Source organism: Pagrus major, chromosome 11 (assembly GCF_040436345.1).
Source record: "Pagrus major chromosome 11, Pma_NU_1.0".
Taxonomy (NCBI): Eukaryota; Metazoa; Chordata; class Actinopteri; order Spariformes; family Sparidae; genus Pagrus; species Pagrus major.
In genome coordinates, this window is record NC_133225.1 from 19,179,206 (window position 1) to 19,203,000 (window position 23,795).

The following is a 23,795-nucleotide window of genomic DNA, read 5'->3' on the forward strand; positions in this document are numbered from 1 at the left end:
GCACAATCATGTTTTCTCAAAACTAGGAGATTAATGTGTGATTGAGATATTTAAAAAAATATAATTTTGACAACGTTTCATTGTCTTAAAACAAAGGTTATGTATTTAGGTAAGATTTGAAAACCTCCTTGATGAAGTTTTAGATGAAAGATACATGACTCTTTACAGTTGAAGCCTACTTGTTTGTCGCTAAAGTCAAACTAACTTGATTAATATGAAACAAAAACACTAGGACAGCACTCCAATTTGACTATTTAATATCATCACAACCGAGGCAATATTAAACAGTCAAATTGGAATGCTGTTTTAGTCTTTATTTTCTGATTATTTTAAAGAATTCAGTCCAATTGTGACTTGAGCACACTGTGTCCTATATTTAAAATTTCCAATACAAAGCAAAAGAAAACGCAGTGTAATAAACATTACTGTAATTTCTCTAAAGTTTCTTACCTGCTCCTGAAGGTAACATACGTTTAAGTTCCTCCTTGACGTCTCATTTCCTGTATTTTTCCAAGCTGCTACGGCTTCACTTTCGTAAACACTGAAGCAGTATTTTCTGCTGGGAAAACCGTGCAGCCTAAGGTCCACTGCATTAGAATCTCTGCACACCTCTTAGTTTAACATCTTTTTAAAACTCCCCTATCTCATCTTTATATTTCCACCCTCCCCAAATAAGAGCATGACGGAGAATTCCCTCCCTCAGCAGCAAATCTTAAATCTGTCTCTGTCTGAAACAATCCATGAAGTGGAATTTGTTTTGCTTCCACATGTTGGAGGAACCCCCAGTCTTGCTCCGCATCACCTACCACGATCACAGGTTTAAAACTTTCAGATGTTGTGGCTCCTCTGCCTCTCTCCCATTCCCACTGTCTGCCTCTCGTTCACAGGCTGCAACTAGCGCTCACCCTCTCCCTTCTTGTTCGCTCTCTCGCTCTCCCCTCCCACCCCTTCGTCTTGCCCATGAGTCAGAATCTGTAGAAAACAGATGAATGTCTTCGTCCTGGCAACATGCCAGTGGTTCTGGGAGGTAATTCCCTCAACACAGCCGTCCCATTGTTTATATTTGTCACTTTCTGTTCTCCCCTCGATTCGGAGGAAGCAGGGGTGGGGGATTTAGGGGTGAAGCTCTGTGTGTTAAGATGCTTGAAAATTTTACTCGTACCCCACAGATTTTCATTCTGTCCTCTGTGAGTTCACAAAGTAATTTAAATACAATCTTATTTTCTTCTCGATAATTAAGTTTGAAATTTAGACCATATTTGTTTTTTCATCTGATCTCCATGCCTCAAGTCAAAATGTTTTCTCTCAGAGTGCACTCTTTGTTTTGCTTTTAAAAGCAGATGCAAGGCATTAAATGATGTAGAAACAAGCTATCCCCGGAGTTTAGAGCAACCAGATGATGATGACGATGAGTGATTCTTCCCTATACAAGAAAATGTAAAAAAAAACAGTCATGCAACCAACCTCCACAGTCTCTCATTTTTCTGTCTTACAAAAGACTTCCTTGATTTCTTTTTTGATAATGAGGGAACAGCTGAAGGTGTGCTGTTAACAGTATGCTGACTTCTGCTGCTCATCAAATGCATGCCACACAGGCACATTTTCTGAGTGATACGCAATGTAGCTCAGATTGCAACCTTAGTTGTCAGATCCACACATTTTGCTGGAGCAATCAGCAGTTATTGTACTTGTGAAATGTTTATTAGTATCAGGTTGTATGATGTTTTGTTCATCTGGAAATCATTTAATCATTAAAAAAAAATAGTTCCCTTGTTGCTACTTACAGCTCCTATCTTGTTTCCCCTTTGCCAGACATTGGTTAATTTTAAATTGAGTTTAAATGTTAAAGCCATGTAGCCTCTGGACTTGTTTAATACAACATTGTCCAGGTACTTTCATGATGTGTTTGGGTGATTGGTTGTAACGGACAGGAAGCAAGCTAATGAGATCTGCCCTCTTACAATGCATCTGCATTAGTCACTGCCACAATCACATTTAATGTGGCAAAATCCATTTATAATGTGTTAGCTAAACTGTATTCCTGCTTTCGCTGACGTTTCACTGTGTGTGTTACTTCCCAGGGCAACGTCTGGGACCTGAGCAGGAGTTAAGTCACAGCTGTATCAGCCTCTTGTCACTCACACTGTATAGTGCAATACAATAAATGTGAGGCATGCACATATGGCCATACAGTACATTAATAAGTAGCATAAAAGCCTTGATTGTTTTTGTAACCTTAAAGTCAATATTTCTTATTTGGCACATATGAGCAATAAAGTCTTACAGTGAAGCATATATTTTGTGAAGGGGACTGTGTACAAGAGTAGCACTGTGCCTTGCTGAAGGATTCATTGTCTTCATGTCATGGTGGATGAGATGGTTATTCTTTTCCAAAGAATGAACAACACATTTTGTCTGTTTCAAATGCTCGCAGCAGACTGGAATGTGTCTGCAAGCCTTCACAAGTTGTAATCAGCATTTTATTATCCTTTCTCATCTCTTTGATTTTTTAAGTATTTCAGGTTTCAGTCACACATTGTGAAAGTCAGGCTTTAAATACAGACGTCATTGCTTCACTGCCTTTTCAGACCAAACAAATGCTGGTTATCGATTTCTTCTTTCCATCTGAGTTCTTCCACTTTGCCGGTTGTTGAAGGCAATTAGCCTTTTTTTAAACTTTGAAAAGACTGTAGATTAAACTATTTGAAAAAGCCACCAAAAGTTTTTTCAAGTTATGCCTCAGGCTGCCGTAGTCCCCTGTCGATTTCAAAACTTATCATAAATTAGGTCCACATGTCTAGCTTTTACCAAAAAACCTTCAACTTTTGATTGCCACATTCATACTTTTTCATCCTATAATGGATATACAGCATGCTGTGTTTTGCAAGTATTGGAGAGTTTGCAATCTAAACTCACAGCGTACATATTGATAAGGTCAAGTCAGCTTTATTTATGTGGCCTAAAATCTCAAATTTCTCTCAGGGGGCTTTGAAATCTGATCCCCATCCAAGTAGGGATTGAGGAGCATAATCAGACCACAAGAATAGACTAAACTTAATCCTGGTAGGTGTAATTGATAGGTCATCTAAATCTCACAATGATTGTCATTCATGATCTCGATAATTCTCACGTAATGTTGGAGCTGAGTTTCTAATTCCAAACAAACCAGTGGAGATAAAACTTGCTACTATATCTATGCACAGGGCTATAGACAAAACACAGGGAAGCTTATACTCATTTAGTCATCCTTTTCAAGACTTTGTTCAGGCTATTTATTGGTTCAAATGAGATAGAGACTTAACCAGAATCTTTTTTTATTTCACACCCTTTTTTTACGTACTTGTTTGCAGTACTATTAACTCTGTGTTGAATGAAGGGACTCAGAAATCCTGGCCACCTTCTATACATTTATGCACCATTAAGAGGACAATATAATGTAGCTATAGCTCTCACAATAATGCATTTTTAATGTTTCTTACCTTGCTGTGTTTTAAACTTTTATTTGGTGTCTGTCGTCTGGTTCAGTCTAATGAAATCTGAGCTAGTAAAAGCAGTTGTCAGAATCACCGACCTTTTAATTCAGTGTATGAAACTACAGTACACAGGATTGTGTTCTAATCTTTTTTTTTTCACTGATCCACTCCAAATGGCAGTATTCTGTGAAATTTAAAGGTACGGGGTAATCTCAACCATCAGCTCATCTCATCAGGCCCAGGCAGGTCATGTTATCAACACCACCATACACGAACAAAGTGTACATATTTTCTCTCCTTTCATGTTCAGGCTAGATTTCTCTGTTAGACCAATCCAAGACTACCATTTCTCACAACACTAAACAAAACTAGTAAATATTTTGAACCAACACATTGGTGGTGGCATTTTTACATGATGGACTAATGTAGACTCTCTCATTAGGTTTAGGTCGAGTATCTCATTGTGACAGGGCAGCAAGCAAGGGCGCACTTTAAATGTGAAGAAGTGTTTTCCTCCTACTTAAGGCCTCTCATTTAGACTCCATCAAATTCACTTGAAGTGCTTAATAACTGTGTGTCATCCTTATCTTGGCAACCCTTTGACTTGTAATAGTTTGTCATATTAGTCAACAGTGCAAGTGGAATGGTCTGACTCATAACTGTATGCCGTTTTAAGTGTTTTTTTCTTTTTACTACAATCACATCTTGAATCTTTCACTCGAATTGAAGTTGTTTTTTGTTACCAACACTTTGAAAAAATAATGGACTTGGATTAGCATCAGAATTCCGAAGCGGGCCCTTAAAGTGACAGGAGCTAAAACAGGGCATTTCAGACAGAGGGAGAAAACAGTGCTACTGCTCAGTATGAGAAAACTGATGTGTTTTTGGAGCACTAAAGTATGTAAACCTATTCTAGTAGTAACCCAAATTACAATTGTGAACCTCACAATGAGCATAATTTCTCTTCCTTTATTGTTCTCTTTATTTTGCAAAGATTTGTTTGTTAGTACAAGAGGTGGAAAGAAAATCATGAACAGCCATACCATTTGCAATTCTACCTTGAACAAAAGATTTGGCTTAGATGGTTTGGCACGGTGAATTGTATTCTCTTTATGCCATAACAGCACCACTGGGAGAAAAGGCAAAAGGACTTGGAGAGTTTTCAGATACATAAATCAAAGTCCAGCATTTCATACCCATTCTTTCTCTCTTTTCTCACTATTTGTCTAGCTCTGTCTCAGAAACTTCTAGTTGTCTCATACAGTTCCCCTTCAAAATGAATTATATGTAGACACTCTAAATACAGTAAGCCGGTAGATGTAATGGTGAATTCACATGTGGCTTCAAAATGTCTTAATGGTCTTAATGGTATTACAGAATGGTATTTCTTGGGTATTTGTGCCATGTTGTACAAACTGACACCATATTGAAACGACTTGCACTCTTTTGAAAGATGGCCCAAGCAAGCCTCATAAGACTTTGGTAATGGTTCACGTGGCTCTTTTGCTCAAGGGCTCACAGTTTTTACATTATATTGAACAAATCACCTCATCCATCACTTCAGTGGAGCTTTTAACTTTGATAATCTTGTGGGCACAGATTGTAAAATTTAATAAGTCAAACAATAGTGTGGTTTAAAAAAAATGATCTTAACACCTAAACTACTGTGACATTTATCCTCCACCTCACTGTAATATTTCATTAGAAAAGATCATAACCCAAGCTGTCAAGACAGGATTTATCTTTCTTTTTGTAGTTCTGTCTAATGATTGCAATGGGTAAGATGAAGTCCACACTCTTAAGCTGTTTTAATGTTCAACTTCCAGAGCCCTTTCCTGACTCCCTCTGAATTTCTCTCTCTTTCTCTCCATCTCTCTTCAGGACCCCTGAGCAGTGTCCTAGTGTGGTGTCTCTTTTGTCAGAGAGCTACAACCCTCATGTGCGTTGTGGGGCTGCCATGGCTCTGGGCATCTGCTGTGCTGGGACAGGCAATAAGGTGAGTGTCTCCACCTTAATCCCCCTCTTTTTTAACTTAAAGCCTGTTTTGTTCATGGTGTTGAGCTGCTATTAATGTAACCTATCAGTGTTTCAAAATAAAAGCCTACCAGAAAGCGTATGACTTTTGATGTCTGAACTGATTGTAGGCTTTTAATGTGAAACATGTGTAACACTGACATTTATAAACAGAGGCTTAACTGATTTGTTAAAAAGGAGAGAAATCTATAATAGTTTGTGTCAGAATAAAAGCATGGTTCTATCTTCAGTTGGGGGTAAATTCACACCAGACCACTATTTGAGAATTTATAATGTCTCACCTTCCTGTTCCATTAAACATACGAGACGCAATGGTGAACTGTATGTAACAAACCTTACATCAAATTACCACAGAAATGGCTTCAGATCTTTTTTTGCTTGATACTTCCAAGATGTAAATAATGAGTTCTTGCTTAATGAGATGTCTGCACAAGTGCTTTACTCCTGGTGGAATTGGTGCTCATAACTGGAATTAATATTCCTCTGAAGGCTGTGTACAAGAAAAGCGTAGATGGCAGTTTTGAACTACTAAAGCACCATTGGACCTGCTCTCCTTATTCATCCTGTGTCCTTTCTTTGAGTCTTTGTGCAGCATATATGGTCCTTGCATCAGTGACGTACATGTTACACCAAGGGTTTTCCTTTAAGTAGTCAATTTGTGAGGCTCATCTTAGATGAATGATTACAGACTCGTGCTCTGTAGCACCTGCAGAAGTTGCTGAGAAAATATTTTTTTCTTGTCTGGTAATGATGTTGCCTAAGCAAATGTTGCTTTGCTAGATCTAATTTATAAAATGGATGCAATGTTGTTGCTCACCAAGCTCTTCTTTTGCATCTGACCTGCTTCAAGACGATTTTCAAATCGAAATGCTTTAATCATTATCTTGCTTAAACATGGATTAAATCATAAAGTAAACTGCTATTTTACTAATTTTCATGGAGGGTCAGCACTGGAAAGCTCATAAATTTTAAAAATGTTCTTGGGATATCTGCTGATAAAATAGTTCAGGGCCAGGATGTACCCTGTCATCATGTTTGGGTTCATTGAATCCTAGAAGGCGAGTGAAGAAGACAGAATTTGGAGCAGCTGCCAGATCCTGAGTTGTCTAACTATGTGGGCTGATCAGTCTCAGGTGGCACAGCCCAAGCAGAGTCCTGGCTCATTGCGTCCTGAGCCTGGAAGCACCAAAGTCAATGTTTTGAACCTGATCAGCCGAGGGCTGCTACAGAGCTGATCAGCTCCAAAACTCCTCTGCTTGATTTTTTTTCAGAATAAAACCTCGAGCACATTAGGTCCTTAGTGAGAGTAATGATGTTGTGGCAAGAGAAGTGGGTCACCTATTTAGCGGGAGCACATTCTCTTCCCATCGTTTGTACACCTTTGGACTTCAGATATTTTTACTTGACTTGTGTTCTGAATCTATTTTATACCTAAAGAAAAACTTGCATAGGAAAGCTGTTTTGACTTTTTCTGTAGTTTTCAGTGTCATAATGAAAATCTTAAATACATTTCAGCTTGTTTTAATGAATTGGATGAAAGCACAGTTCAACAAGAAATATGATGTGAAATACCAAACAGACTCATAAGAACCATTTCAGAGTTCAGAATACTGTCGTATGATACAGTTTTATAAATATCTATGAAAATGGAAACTGTGTCGGGGTAAATCGTGTTCTGCACTGTTTCATTTTTAGTGGTGCTGAACTGATTCTTTTTAAAGTTTAACTCTGAGGCACAAGCCTGAAGAAAACAGTCCACCTCTGTACATGAATTAAGAGGATCTTAAGCAACCACATTATGTGCTCTGCTGATTGGGCCTGACAGTAAATACCCGCAATTAAACCCCCCGACAGCCTATCAGGAACAGGATGTGGTCGACTGGTGTTGGCTTTACACTCTTGACTTATCATCCTGGTACATGACTGTCTCAGCCAGCTGAGTTGAGAGCACTGTTGAAACATGGTTTATTTTACCTCCACTGTCATCATCCTAGTTTGTTTCTCTTTCCTCGGCGGGGCAGACGCCTCCCTCTGAGTCTGGTGGTGTGAGTTACAGCCATTACTGCTCAGCTGAGAATAGAGGCGAGTGCAGGAGAAAAGAGGTGGTCCTCCTTCATTTTTCATTCAGTGATAATGGCAGGAAACTGAAGGAGGCGGGGCTTGTTGTGACTGTTACTCAGTTGTCCCAGGCAACCAGATATGGATGACACTAATGTCATTAATTTGTGTGGTCTGGTTGCATCTCTTGATATCCCTTTTCCTGTATATAACCAAACAAAAGTGTCCCTGTTGCACTGATCTTCTCTGGGAATGACAAAACATGACGGTTTCATATCCAACTACAGATTTCACTGCTACCACTACTATAGGACTATGGCAGAATTTAAAGGGGTCCTTATTACATATTTAAAAAAGCTATGCTCAACAAATTATATTGCAAATGTGTTCATACACAGGTATGTGCTTTACAGTAAGACATAAAAAAATAACCTTTTGGCCACCCATACAACCCATACACATGATATACACTAAAGCAACATTGACAACTTTTTTGTTTATGCCTTTGCCTCTACAGGAGGCCATCAATCTGCTGGAGCCCATGACCAATGACCCAGTAAATTATGTGAGACAGGGCGCCCTCATTGCCTCTGCCCTCATCATGATCCAGCAGACCGAAGTCACCTGTCCCAAAGTAAGTACAAAATGTTTTTGGCCATATTTCAAGACTTGTTTGATGCTTCTCAGGTATCATTAATGAAACAGGTTTACAGACATGTATAACAGCCTCCATCTATGTTTTGATACCTCTTTTGGTGAACCAGTTCATAAAACAAAGAAATGCTGCTCTGTTTCTTGTCTGGGTGAAATAACAACACACCTCAATTACTCTTAAAGTCATGCTTAATACCACTTAGACCAGAGCTCTGTGCTGAGTAAAGAGTAAGAAGAAAGGAAAGAGGAAGACTTGAACAAAAGGCGGTAGCATCAGAACTGTTAAGAAAGAGGGAAATAAATCTGTGTCATGGAAGACTGGAGAGTGAGTAATCCAGGCATACAGTAACGGCATGCACTCACCCTCAGAACACCTTGCACTTTGAAAATGTGTCTGGCAGATCTAAACCATCTCCATCTGCACACTGACAGTCCTTAAAGCTCAAGGCAGTATTCTGGATTGTGCAAGAGGCAGTTTTTTTTCTTCGACCAGTGGAATGTCAGGAGGTATTACATCTTTGACTGTTTATTTAGACTGTTTAAGTCCCAGTCTTAGGCCTCAGGTTTTAGAGCAGTAAATTGGCCTAAATTGGTAGATAACTACCCAGCAGAGTGTTTACTTAAAGTTTCATTCTGGCAAGAGAGAGATGCTGTTAGAGCTGGGACTCCCACATGTACTACACTACCCTCATGGGTGTGGCAGACTGCAAGTATGACAAGTTGCATTGCAGCCTGTGACAGCCATGTTCAAACGCATACCTCACCCATAACTCTGAGAGTAAGGAAACACAGACTTGACAAAATAAAATGCAACAATATAACTGCTCTTCAGTATTGCAAAGTCTAAGGGAATTCTTAGTCCTCATTGCATAAAAAAAACTATAAGATAAATGATCATTTCACATTTTTATCGTTTATTCACACCTGAGGGTAAGAAAGGTTAAGATGTTGCAATCATGTTGTCTTTCTGTAAACCATACAAAATTGTCAACGCCAGCAAAGACTTTTTTCAGTCCCTTTTTTAAAAATAATTATTTAAAGAAATAACCCATTGTTGATCCAAAGTATCAAGCAGAAATCAAATGTGGTGGGCCATTGGTGTCACCCTAGAAAATAACATATTTTCCTCCCCTCACTGTTTTAGGTGAACCAGTTCAGGCAGCTTTATGCGAAGGTGATCAATGACAAACATGATGACGTTATGGCCAAGTTTGGCGCCATCCTGGCCCAGGGAATCCTCGATGCAGGTTAGTGTCCAAACAGAAGAACACAAGACACAACGACAAAACATTACCTGTTTATACTGGCTGTAGTCTGTTACCTGAAAAGACACCAGCTTGATCTAATCAGTAGGCACTGAGCAAGAGCTCAAACCAGTAAGTTCCTTTTTCATGTAATTCTTAATTAGACTGTAAAACAAGTGAACTTCTCTAACCGTAATGTGGGTTTGTGGTTTTGTGTGTGTTACCTTAATTAAGTTCCTTTACGCTCAAGCAAACACAGAGTTACCCTCCTCGCTTGACCACCCGTGCACTGTGTCTCTGGAACAGATCATGCCAAGGTGCATTAGCGCCTGGAGTTCCTACCTCAGCTTAGCTCTGCTCAGCTCAGCTCTCAGCCACATGGCCTGTTGGTCTCCCCCTGGTGATTACTGTTTGTCCGATAGTCTCTGTGTTTGTATGTCTGTGCGGGTGTTTGTGGACACAAGCATGCGGCGTGTGTTTGTGTGTGTGAGGTCCTAGAGTGCTGCACATCATCACATGGAGAGCTACACAGGCAGAGCACACCCATATTCCCCTATATACACAAAGCCTCATACAGCCAGGAGCAGAAACCCATTTTCTCGCACTAACATAAAACCCAGTGGGCTGCGCCAGAAAGAAACCAGCTCTGTTTACACACTGCTGTCTAAATACACTATCAGGTGTTGCAGCTTACACAAAGTGAAGCCTATCTCAAGTATTTGCACCGTTAGTTCAAAGGATAACTGCTGCATATGTGTTTTTGAGCTGTTGTGACTCATGAATGTTTTTCATCAGTCATCAAAGTGCATCTTGATTTATTCCATGCCTGCGGCTGCACTATTATTATTATTTTGTTCTGAGTAGATTAGCCGTCGTGATGACAGACAGGACCTCAATCGCATATCAAATCAGCCACATTAACAGTAATGAACTCAGCACACATGCCAAGATGACCCTGCGTGAGACCATCCAGACAAACCCTGACCACCGGTGTCATTTTTCATACACCAGACACTCTCCTGACACCCCCACTGCACTTCATGCAAAACTCAAGTTCAGTGTGCTTACAGTTTAAACACATTCGGTCAGGAAACACAACACTCCTGTTTGAATGTTCGAGGCACACTGTAATTGTGTTTAATTTGATGGGCGGAAGTGATTAGAGCTCAGTTTCATGATCATTGGTGCTCATTACACAGGAAATGTCGGTCCCTTTTGCTCGTTCTCTCACTCTCTGACTCCTACATTTACAGCCCCAATTAGAGAGTTCATGTAAATAATTGATGCAGTCGATTAATTAAGTAATGGTTTCTCCCTCATACATGTAACAAAACATATCCTATCTGCTTGATTGTGTTGTTGCAGCCATCAGGTTCATTGTTGCTCATAAAACGCCTTTTGAGATTTCACTATCCCCGTGCCTCCTTCACCAACTCCTTGGAATGAAAATTGGCCCACCAAACAAAGAGTTGGCAAAAACAGCGGTGCTCGTCAAGTGCTCTCAACCTCTTCTCAAGTTTTTAAGAGACTCTTAAGCATCCAGTCGTGGTGCAGCGAGCAGACCTCGTGACTCATTTTGGCCAACATTCAACCTGTGGGAGTGGACTTTCAACACTAAATACCACTACTAAATCACTTGTGCCATCTGAGAAAACAGATTATTTTACTGGTATTGTTTGAGTCGATCCCATTCTTCTTTGGAATGGCTACTCCCTAGTAGTGCTGCACGATTAATCTAATCGCAATCGCAATCGCGATGTCATGCTGTGCAATTATGTAATCGCATAAAAGACTGCGATTTGCGATTTAATGTAAACAAATGTGCGTGTGTGCCTGTGAACAGGACTCTCTCTCTCTCTCTTTTTTAATGAAAATCTTTATCTAACATTTTGAAAAATACAGACATTCAACATGTAGCCTACATGAAAATAGAGTCATATCAGTACAAATATTACAATGAACGGGACTGTCTCCCGTGCGGTGTGGAGCACGGTGACACCACATCCACACTGTGTGCAGCTGCAGGTATAGTCACGTGACTACCCGGCTTTCAGCAGAGCAGAGCAGCCGACAAGGACGCCGAAGAGGAACTCGAGGAGGGACAAGCTCAGTTGGTGGCGAAAAAAAATGCAACTTCTAATATATGGCGATACTTTGGATTCAGGTACGACGACACTGAACAGCAAGATGTGCTGTGTAAAACATGCAAAGCTAAAGTCGCTACGTCCCGCGGCAATACGACCAATCTATATCAACACTTGAAACACCACAAAGAAAAATACGAAGAATGCATTCAAATGAAAGCCCAACAAAGTAACGTGAAAGATACAACTGAAAAACGCCTGAAACGACCACAACAACGCACAATTACGGATACATTTGCAAGTGTCACACCATACGAAAATACCTCGAAAAGACACAAGGAAATCACTGACTCCATAAGTTATTTGGGGAAAAAATACAGTACTGTAAACTTCAGGTTTTGTATTTTTTGTGTCATATTTGTATGTTTTGAGTTGAGAAATATACAATCTATTGTAATTCTCTGTGTTGTCCTTGATATTCAAGCAAGTAGACTCATGACACCATTCATTTATAATATCGTAATCGCAATCGCAAATCGCAATATAGTCCACAATAATCGCAATCGCATATTTTCATCAAATCGTGCAGCACTACTCCCTAGTAACCAACCTGTTTTAAAGGAACTCTTCAAAACTCCTCCTCTCTCTGTCTTCCCAATTGTGGTTCCTCCCTACTAATCCCTGGTACTGCTCCAAGGAGCACCCTTGGCCACTGTTCATCGCCTTCTATTTTGCCAGCTCCACAGACAAAAAGAAATTGGGTTTTTTTTTTCTTGAGAGCACACACGTTCACCATGAGTGGCCCCTGAGAGAATCAAACCCTCAACCCCAGTGATACCTCTGCAGTTGTACAAAAACCCTTACATAGATACACAGGAGTATGTGTATCTATTTGATTAAAATTGCCTAATTTTTAGGACACACTACTTTATAAGATCATTTATGTGCTTCTCTTGTACAAATACAAACCATTAATCCTAATACAACATCTACAGGCTGTTTCTATGTCCCTTTTATCCCAAAGAGTCCATGTTGGGTGATCACAAATAAATTTAACTTAAAGTCTTGAAGTTTTTTTTCATATTGAAGTAAATGTTGATTGTCACAATGTAATGGAGATAGAATAATGAAACCATTGGCCTTCACAACAGTGGTACAAACCATAATAGGTCTGATTTATAGCAAGTGTGTCATATGACTTCATTAATTTTAGCGAGTTTACAGTTTATATACTAACCGAAGGATGACCATGTTTACTGTACATTCTTTACCCCTTTTTACCCCTTCAAAATGGCTTGAAAAGCCAACCTTCCCCCCCCATGGCAGCTGAGACATCTCGTGTGAGGTAGATGACTTATTAATCTCCTGTGTATCTTAGGTCTAATGACAATGACGGAACTCAATTTTTAGATTTAAATGCAGGATGCTGCAAACAATGCATTCCTGGGTTTAACTGGCTGGCTGGTTTGTCCCTGTCATATAAATCCTTCAGATCAGACAAGTTGATGCCAAAAAGACAACCCTCCTCGGGGTGGTGACCATCCTGGTTTGAGCCCTCATTAACCTCAGACTCTTTCATGTTACGGTATTCTGCAAAGGTTTGCCAAGAATGTTTCACAATCAGTTATCAGGATGACCCAAAAAGAAACCTCCCAAAGAACTGAACAATACAAAGGAATGTATTATTTAAAACGATGCGATTGTTATTTGTACTTACTCAGTTAAGTCTATAGACTGCAACGTCTATTGTACATGTCAAATGTACTAATCATGGATTCTCCTGCAATGTTTTCACCTACAGCTCTCATGAGACCAAACTAAAATGATGGAGGACATTTTCTATTTATAGTGCAATTGTCCTCTACTGAGAAGTATGTATTTTTAACTTTAATGTATCAGCGCTTGTTGATGCCTTCACCTTTTCAGCATTCTGCTGTTTTGCTGAGCAGGCATTCTTCCTCATCCTCTCATCCTGATTCAGATTTAATACAGAACGCTGCTATTTAAAATTAGAAGTCTGTCAGTTTTATTTGAGAGTTGTGACAGTACTGTTTATTACTGTTGTATTTAACATTGTACAATTGGTTTTGGGTTTTGAGCAACTGGGTTGTAATGTGTGTGTTCAATCTGTTCCACTGTCCTCAGTTGCTCTCAAATGACTCACATGGTCTCATTGATTGATCTTTCTGGAAAGTTGAAACATGAAACTGGTATATTTAATCTATATTCTAAAGGATATCTACCTCTGTAGCTTTTGGAAACAAAACACCTTGTCTTTTAAAGTTAAAAGCCACTATTTTCTTTGTTTTGCTTTTAGCAACTACTTCACCTCACTTTAGGCTTTGAGAATGCCGTCATTTATATAGATCAGTTAAGACCTAGTGGTAGAGATTGCATATCGAAACTAAAAAAAATGCTAGTGAAGACAAGCAGACGTTGATTCGCTTTAGGCTGTTTGAACAGACTATTATAACTATTGTATAAGCATAAGTTTTGAAAAAATGTGAAACTTTGGTAAGCTGTTTGACTCCACTTGTAGTATTTTGTCTCTGAATGTTAATTCAGAAAAAATGTCTGGAGGAAAATCTGTGAAAATAAACAAATGTTCTGAGGTATGAGGTATTTTACATAAGATCTCTTTTGTGAGTGACCAACATCATGTAGGTTCTGTGCCATTACAGTCAAACCGTCCCAAACTCCTGTTCCCTCTGTTGTTCAGGTGGACGTAACGTGACCATCTCTCTGCAGTCCAGGACGGGTCACACTCATATGCCATCGATGGTCGGCCTGCTGGTCTTCACCCAATTCTGGTTCTGGTTCCCCCTCTCCCACTTCCTGTCATTGGCCTTCACACCAACAGCTATAATCGGCCTCAACAAGGACCTCAAGGTACTGAAGTGACCAGACTTACTGTGACTGGTGTGTGGGAAGGAATGTGTGTGTGTCATAGAACTTTACCTTTTTTCCAACACAGGTTTTCAATAATGAAATAAACAAGAAGAAGATTACTTTCAGATGTTCCAAACATCAAGCAAAATTCCTCTAAATAGTTGACATCCTATGTTATTTAAGGGGACAAGCACTCAACAAAGGCAAACCACTACATCTGAATGATTTATTTTTTGATTAAAAACTATCCTTCATATAGCTTTTCCACATTGCAGTGATGAGAATTCATTGTTAATCAATATTTTAAAAAACATTTTTGTGTTAATGTTGAAAAATAATTGAACAAAAGTGTGGCTGCTAAATTTGGCTGCTGAATTTGTGATGGGCACTACGTTTGGTGCAGAAAGTATTTAGCTTCTTGCCGTAGTAACAACTGTCACCAGCAGCTGATCCATTTCAAGGCCCACCTGACTGGGCCTGTTCTGGCCCTACGCCACTCGCACACTGCTGCCAAAGGATCACTGTGACATATTGGGGTCTTAAACAGACATTAAATGGGCATTATCTCTTCATTGCTACCCACACACTTTTGCGTATAGTGAAGCCCCAGCTGTACACGGCCCTTAAGAATAAAGGTGTAATAATGGTGTAAAGCCCCCAAATAATACACAAGGGATAGAGGCGGAAGGTGGGGGGCAGCAGGGTGTAACAGACTATGTGCTGCACCCTGCCAAGGCTCGTCAGCGTCTGTTAAACTAGTCAGCCCAAGTCTTAGACAAATATCCTCCTTATCATTTACAGATTGTTCTTTTTTTAGCAACAAACTTGAGGTGGACTTTAAGAAAGTCACTTCACTGCCTCACTGCTTCTCTCTCTACCTCCATACTGCAGTGAAACAACTGAATTATGAGGTGATAAAAAAATATAAAGTCCTCCTGCTCACATCTTGTGCTGTAGTGCTGCTCTGTTGGACCATAGAGACTGTTTAGTACTTTGGTTTCAGAACACTGTTGTAATTTGAAAGCTCACACTAAACAGAAGTCACCTGGTGCAGCTCTGGCTAGAGATCTTCTTTTATGTTTGTCTAGGTAAAGCTGACAGAGCTCTTCTTCATTTTTAGTGTAAGCCTTACAGCTAATAGGTGTTTTAACAAGTGCTTCTTCTTTTGTCTATATCAGTAATAGGGGAATTTCACTCTGAAACTTAACTAGGCTGTCTAAACCAAGTTGAATGCAGTACTAGCACTTCCTGTAACACTTTTCTCTCAATCACTGTAAAACAAGAGTCATCAAAGGTTCCCCATGGAGCTGTTTTTCTTTGAGAGGCTCCCCGTTTTGTTTTTCTGGTGCATGAGGGTGCACATGCTCATGTACCAGCAGTTGACACAATACACAGCCCTGCCAGTTGTTTCACACTTTTCCAGTGATCTACAGGTGGTTGTAAAGCACCAAGAAAATAAGCACTGCAGCAGCACAGACAGGGTAGAAGAAGACGACAACTAGCAAGTTAATAATGCAGGATTTAAAGTACTGTTAAAAAAATTCAGCTTTGCAAATGTTTTACTGAGAATGCAATGCAGTCAACATGTCTTTTAGAGCTCAAGGATACACATAATGTGTTTTGGTGAGAAGCAATTTACAGAAATTGAAACTAACTCAGATGCAATACTTGACAACCAGTAGAATCTAAAATCAGCAAATCACTGTTGAAATATTGACATTTGAGACGGTATTAAGCTGCCAGATTTTAGAGAAGGTTTTGATGTGACATTTTCCCTCACGCTGCTGTCTGTCAAACTTGTGCTTATCCTCAATTCACATTTCACTTTAGTTCATTATTCAGTTTGAATCTATTCTTCTGTAATGAAAAGATGAAGTCTAACTGTGTTCTAGCGCCTATAATTCATTAGTTTAATCAGGTCTATACATCAGTCTTTCTGTAAGGCTGAAACACTTTCATGAGTTTTCTGTGCATAAGCTGAGATAAATTAGCGTTTACTACTTTACTGACTGATAAAATTGTAATTCTTCGTCTTTTCAAATTAGGAAACTGGACAAGTTTCAAATGTTAGGGAAACACATCTAGGGGAGGGAGCGGTACTTCAGCTCTCAGTTAATGTCAACATTAAATAACATGTTTCAAAGTCAGTCTTGATATTAGAAACAATTTACCAAACAATCTCAACTCAATGGAGCAAGAGGTTGATTTTCATGATTGTCTCTAAACAACACGGATCATTAGCTCTGTCATCATTAAAGCTGTCCCTTCAAAAATTAGGTCAGGGAGAAAACCTTAAACGCATAAATAAAAGATGAATTGTTTCTAGCACAAATACTGATTGATTTTACACAAGACTAAGAGTCATACTAGCAGCTCTTTGAGGCTATACTTGGGCCCAAGATTTGTTGCTTTTTTTGTCTTATGTGAGAGTAAACTATGAGGTCTGAAATGTTGTTCAGACAATTTTCTGACGTTTTATTTCCCAAAAGGAAATAATTAGCGTATTAATAGAAAGTGAATAACGGCCCTAGTTAACATGCTGACATTTAGCAGGTGTAATAGTCACTGTCTCAAGACTCATTTATACTTTCTTGTATACAGAAATGGATACATCCGCTTCAAACGACATAACCATCACTTTCATGCGTCCTTCACATTGGCATGGATGTTAAGCAATAAGATCGCCGCTCAGAGTCAAATCGGTCTCGCACGGACCTCGACTTTTCCTTTGCCACCATCCGACTCACATTTAATTGCCATCCCAACTGTTCTGTAGTAACTCTGTGCCTAGGCAAAGTAACCGTAGCATCTGAAATTTTGTCACCAACTCGCATGACCTCTTCTCAAAAAGTTCTGCCATTTTTTAAAACTTTCCCTGTGGTCGTGTCTCACTCTCCCGGAGGTACTGCTCCGTTGGTCTGTATCCATAAGCGCTCAAATAGCGTCCAGAAATAGAGACGAAATGAACCCAGTGTACAGACAGAAGGCTCTGTCTGTATGTGTATCTAACGTTGAGCATAAATGAGCCTTCGCGTTAGTCGAGATATTTCACTTAAAACCAAAAGCCCCAGGAGATTTATCAGGTAAGAAGACTTTATCTTCTGTGAACTTAAAACGTCTGGTCTAAAGTGAAATGTCTCGACAGCTTTTGACATGAAAATTTGTAAAAAGTGTTGGACTGCCTAGGATAGCTAACATCAACAACAAAGTGATGTTACTAACACCAGCTTACACCAGCTCTTCTTCTGTCTTCCTCTTCAGATGCCTAAGGTGCAGTACCGTTCCAACTGCAAGCCCTCCACCTTCGCCTACCCACCAGCTCTGGAGGTTCCCAAAGAGAAAGAGAAGGAGAAGGTGAGAACTGATGAACCGAGGCGCCACAACACATCAGCTTGTTTTGCTTTCCCTTCTCTAAAATGATGAGTTGAGGAAAGCTGACCTCGCTTCATATTGATTTGTGAATAATATTGAACCCTCGCTGTCAGACTCGCCATTTTCTTGCCCATTGTATTTATTATTCTAGCATCTCTGGCCTATTTCTCACAGTTGCTTCATTTCACAATCCTAGATGCTTTTAGAGAATGTAATGAAGAGACCCAGCACCGTTTATGTTGTGGTTGACTGGTTTGTAGAAGGTCTGAATGTGTATTGGTATTATCTTACATTGTGGAAATGTCTGTACTCTCTCTCTGCATGTCAGGTTTCCACCGCTGTTCTCTCCATCACAGCCAAAGCCAAGAAGAAGGAGAAGGAAAAGAAAGAAAAGGAGGAGGAGAAGATGGAAGTGGTGAGTGGAAATGCTCAGCCCTCGAAAACCCTCTACTGCTTTATTACTAATAGCCTTGCTCTCACTCCTTCCACTTTAAAAGTATTCCGGACCCTCAAGAACATTTTTAAATTGCAAATTTTAGAATTATAGTTTGAAGTTTTATCTACTTAGACAGAAAGATCTGCCCTAAATTAAGCCTTTTACATCTGGTGTTTTGCCTAAATTGGATTCAATTGACTTTTTCATCCTCGCAATTTATTTGGAAACAACCTTTTCAAATATACATTTCATGTGTGGACTCGTGAACTGCTTTGAAGGTGGAGAGATGCAGTAATATTCCATGTGGTGTACTTCTTTGAAGCAGACCACATGGCAATGCAGCCACAGCTTGTGTCCTGGTGTTTTTAGTTTAAACATTTCATTCCAGAGCCTTGTTTTCTTACCACATGTGACTTTTCTTGATTGCAAAAATCAAGTTAAAACAAAGGATGTCTGAGGCAGAACAGTGCACCCACACGCATATCTACCTTTATTTCTTTTCTCAAAGTCTGTCTTAACACTTTCACTCACCAACACCCAGCGTTCATGGACAGACTCTGTCAGTCAAGAGCCAGTATAACTTTCATTGGGATTTTCTCTAGCATTAGCAGGATGTTTGATCCATTCTGCCACGTTACGTCTCAGCTCTGGTGCTGAGAGACGAGCTTGGAAATGTCCAGCCCACTCACATCTCAGGCTTTTGATTTTATTTGGTTTAACTCATAAAGAAGGGATTTGAAGGGGAGGTCTCCACTCACACTGAGGTCAGACGGTTCAGAATTCACCGGTTGTCATTTTCTGGACAGTTTTATGGAGCTGACTTTGGTTTCGACCACTTTCTCGCTTTTAAGGCAAAATAGATGAGCTAAATGCAAACAGAGTGGTGTCTTTTTTATGTCCGAACTCAATAAATCAATGAATAAATCAAATTCTATTTATACCGCAGAGTTCATTGACAAGTAACCCTCAGATACAGTGACATCGAATCAAACAAAACAATGAAAAGGAAAAAACATTAACAACGACAAATATGGACAAACTGAAAGCAGTCCTGCAACAGGCTAGTAAAAACGGCAAAGCCATTAAAAATGTTATTTTTACATATATTTAAATTTTTACTAAATTATCCTTCAGTAACGCAAAACCCCTAAATCTTTGCAGTTGTGCCAGATAATTTAATAGGTGAAATGAAATAATTGGAAGTAAAATAAAAATACACATGTAAACACTGAAATATGTTGAGTGATGATGGAAATAGAAATGACAGCGAAGGTGAACATGGTATTGTTAAATACAGTGTATGTTATGTGCAATATGATCAGTCAGTTAGTGGATTGACAGATAATTATTCCAATTATTATAAATAGATAAAATAGTTGAAAAATCTTCTAAGTAACATTTTAAATAAGGATCGCAAATATTCCCTGACTGCAGCAACTAAAATGTGAAGATTTTCTGCTTTTCTTGACTTAGATTTAGGATAAATTGAATATATATTTGGGTTTTGTACAGGTTGGTTGAACAAAACAAACACACGAACAAAATTTGAGGACAGCACTATGAACGTTTTTGTGCATTTTTCAATATTATCTGATGTATTACAGATGATCAGACTAAATTATAATATTGACTAAATGATCGATAATGAATGTTGTTTTTGTTGTTCATTGCAACCCTTAAATACTGTTTCAATTTGAATTGGGTAGAAGTGCAAACATTACATTTAATAAAAAGCTAAACAGGCCTGTTGAAACGCAGATTAGAAACTGGGTCAGAGGAAAAAAACTGTCTTTCAGAGCATCTGCAGGAGATGATTTAGTTTGGTGTTGAAATACAAAACTATTTTTTTTATTATTTCTTTATTTTTTTTATATAGTGCCAGCTTCCTTGGCAGGTCTGTCCTTCAGTGTCTTTTTATGGGTTTCCAGTGTCGCCTGATAGCCCAACAAATCACTGGCCATCAAGGGCACCAGAGCAGGAAAGGACTGAATCACAACAGAAAACCACAATTTTATTACTCATGGCTCGTCTAAACTGTCAAATAATGCCAGATTAATATGAGAAAAATTGATTGATGTGGGTTTGGTCGGTTCAAAACATGGAGAATTTATGTCTGTTTTTTCACTTAAAGATAAATTGTTAAATACTTGAGAGAGATAAGAGAGTTAATAAATAAATATAAACTTAGATGAGAGCAGAACAGATACAAATATATACAAATGATCAAAGTGTATTAAGTAAAGTAATCCCAGTGGTCCTGATGCAGAAAATGCCGTTTCTATGTCACAGGAGGTCCAGGAGGGTGAGAAGGAGAAGGAGAAGGAGAAGAAGGATGAGGAGAAGGAGAAAGAGAAGAAGAAAGAGGCCGAGCCAAACTTCCAGCTGCTGGAGAATCCGGCTAGAGTGATGCCAGCTCAGCTCAAAGTCCTCAACATGCCTGAGACCTGCCGCTACCAGCCCTTCAAACCGGTAATCACACACTTCACCTCCTGTCTGTCGGTGTGTGTTTGATGTGTCCAGTGTCCAGAGGTCCTAGCAAAAAGTCAAATTACCACAATTACACTCACAATAACATCTAGAACGTACCAAAATGACTTGAATGATATTTAACAATGTAGAAGTATCTATAGAGGAGTTTTTACTTTAAAATAAATCGTTGAAATCAGGATGCAGCCTGTTGGTTGATTTTGGCCTCTGTCGAACATCTCCAAGTCCAGAAACTCTCCTCTGGCCTATAAACCAGACGACTGCAGTCCTGCTGTAAATGTTGACAGTTTTCCACAGTAAACGGCAGGACGACGTGCACTCACCCATTGAGCACTCACCCAGTCCTGTAAAGAGGAAGTACTGTTTGATTTTGTGTCTAGCAAGCTGAGCTGAGAGTGTCACACAGTACGACTTCTTGTATCAAGTGCCAAAATGTTGTCTTAGCTTGTCTCAAGTTTTGTAATGCTGCTTTCCTTTTAAGGGTTTGTTTTTACATTCAAAGACGAGTTTAGGAAGTGGAGAGGTTTTACAGACTTGTCTTGAAATCTGGTCAGTGTTGCGAGCTGTATTGAAAGACGATTATGTGGTTTAATATGAAGTTTCCTGTCTTTTTCAGCGGACCTGAATGATTCCACTCAATGATTATTTAAACTCTTGTTTTTGTGATTAATAATTAAACCCTCCTAAATAATTTTTTTCCCTCGGAATTTCTTATTTGTCCACATTTTTTACTCAAATATATGGTTATATCATTATATCACTTCTACATATTGTGGATTGTGAATTTAACATATTTTGTGTCTTAGCTTGACATAATCTCCCAGCGCCTAAGGATTTAAAATACCTTTCTGCAGGCCCATCCCTACAACCCTCAGACTTCTGGGGCTTTTCTACTTGCACTTTCGCAGCACGTCAAACTATGCAGTGCTGATTTTGAGTTTCCATTACCAGTTTAAATGTGCCAAGTTTTGCCAAGCATGGGCTGCGGTGATGTTTCTCGACTGTGACCAACCAGTAACGACCCCATTCTCCCCCTCAAACAAGTGTGTGCTGCGAGACTTAACTCGTGTCTCTGCCCGTGTCTTTTTGTATCTGTTTTTAAGTTCAAGTATCGGCTTTATTTTACTGTTAAATCATGATCACTTTTAGCTGCACCAGAGTGGTCTAAACTTACTGCTGGTGAAAACTTTTCCTGATTTTGCTGCTTCATGATAAAAAAAATAATAAAAAACGGGAAGAATTAATTGTAAATTTATAGCAAAGCTTTCTTAGCAGCTATTCTTCGATAAGACTGCGACTATTTACCGTCACACTAGTCACAGCCATATATCAGCCCGTTGGTTTTAAATGTCTTCGACTCAAGACTATTGGGTCATTAGTTAAAGACACACCTTCATGCAGGTAGCCCTGTGCCGAGCCAGCACATGTGTGGAAAAGCTCCATTAGATTCTCAAGGGCACTGACGGCTTCAGGTTCACCATGTGGTGTTAATGGTAATACTGCACGCACCACTTAAAGCACATTACAAACTGTAATTAAAAAGGCATAATAAAAAGTTTTGTCCGTACTGTACCCTAAAATTTTAATACCTTTTAAATTATCCTAAACGAGTTGGAGCAGAATAATTACTAAATGATGGCAGAATGTCACGGTTAGTGGAGGGTCATCACAGTTAATTTTTGCCCCTAGAGGGTTAATCTGGCCCTGACTATTATTACACAAAGTTTGTTGGTTCCAGTAGGATTAAAGTACTTAAAGAGGAAATTCTTACAGTGGTGACAAATATCCTCACTTAACCTTTGAGCGTGCTGCATTGCTCGCTTTCTGCTTCAGCTAGACTGTAGCACTCTGTAACTGCTGAGTTCAGTTTCTTTCCAGCTGTTATACAACCGTTATGGCTCCATGTCAACAGTGAAGAGTGATGTGTAAACAAACACAGAGCAGCTTGTTCTCTTGATTTTGAGCAAGGACACTTAAATATCTGTTGAATATCAGCAAGTCTCGACACTGAGCCTGATTTGTGTCTGTCACCAGCTCCACACAGGCGGGATCATCATCATGAAGGACACCAGCGAGGAAGAGGAGGAACTGGTGGAGCCCGTCTCAGCTCACGGCCCAAAAATTGAGGAAGAAGAGCAGGAACCAGAGCCCCCCGAGCCCTTCGAGTACATCGACGAGTAGAAAGCGCCCTCACAGAAAAGGTACGTCCACAGAAAACATTCCCGAGACTTGTTGCATCTTAAATGGGTTTGGAGCGCTGAACCTGCCTTTTTTTTCCAATTTATTTATCATTTCCTTCTGGTAGGTTTGAAAGTTTCAACTTAGATGTAGGACTTTTAGAGACGGAGGCCAGAACGGCTTTAGTTTCACACCAGATTAAACAGAAGTGCGGTCCTGTTACAGCTTGCAGTCTGAAAGTCTAGTGAAGATTACGCATAACACCGTTTCTTTCCTCTTAACACACTCCCACATAGCTCAGGTTTTCATTGGAAATGACCATTATGTGATAACACACAATACCGGTCTATGCTGTTGTTTCCCAGCCTAGCCCAGTTTCACCCGTCACTGACACTGAGGAATGTAAACATCGCTGCCATCTCAGAGGGCAAACGTTCTCACTGCACTCGCCAAACAATTCGGGATGCCTAATGATTCCTGGCTGCTCGCTGTGTTTGTGTTGGAGTGGCTGCCTCCCATGTAGAAGCCTCGCTGTTGCGTGTGATGAGACCGATGAGGTGTCAATGACCAAATTAGGGCCTCTGTTCATACTATGTCATCCCTTTATGAGGTTCAAGTGCTGTGTGACAGATTAAACACCGCAGAGATCATTGTCAGGCTGACTTCATGGCCGAGGTGTGTGTGCCAGCAGTCAGCACGGCAGCCAAGTGTTTAGAGTGACCAAGTCGTTATGTAAGGTCACAGGTTTGATACTCGGAGAAGAACATGTTCATGTACTTCATGACAACCCTTTTAAATAGTTTTTAGAAATATAGTGTAATGATATAAGTGGATCCTTTCTTTTTTTTTTGCTGCAGAGATCTCAACATGTCATAGCTCGCTAGAT

At 39.6% G+C, this 23,795-nt stretch overlaps 1 protein-coding gene across 1 annotated transcript in view; it reads left to right on the plus strand.

The window, feature by feature from the left end:
* The window catches only part of psmd1 (proteasome 26S subunit, non-ATPase 1), a 42,121-nt gene that overhangs the window by 17,992 nt on the left and 334 nt on the right, over positions 1-23,795 (plus strand). The window contains exons 17-24 of the mRNA XM_073476286.1: positions 5,355-5,469; positions 8,083-8,199; positions 9,364-9,466; positions 14,267-14,436; positions 17,698-17,790; positions 18,137-18,223; positions 20,534-20,713; positions 22,766-22,932. Coding sequence (XP_073332387.1) covers positions 5,355-5,469; positions 8,083-8,199; positions 9,364-9,466; positions 14,267-14,436; positions 17,698-17,790; positions 18,137-18,223; positions 20,534-20,713; positions 22,766-22,912 — 1,012 coding nt within the window. The 3' untranslated portion in view covers positions 22,913-22,932. The remainder of the gene's footprint in view (positions 1-5,354; positions 5,470-8,082; positions 8,200-9,363; positions 9,467-14,266; positions 14,437-17,697; positions 17,791-18,136; positions 18,224-20,533; positions 20,714-22,765; positions 22,933-23,795) is intronic.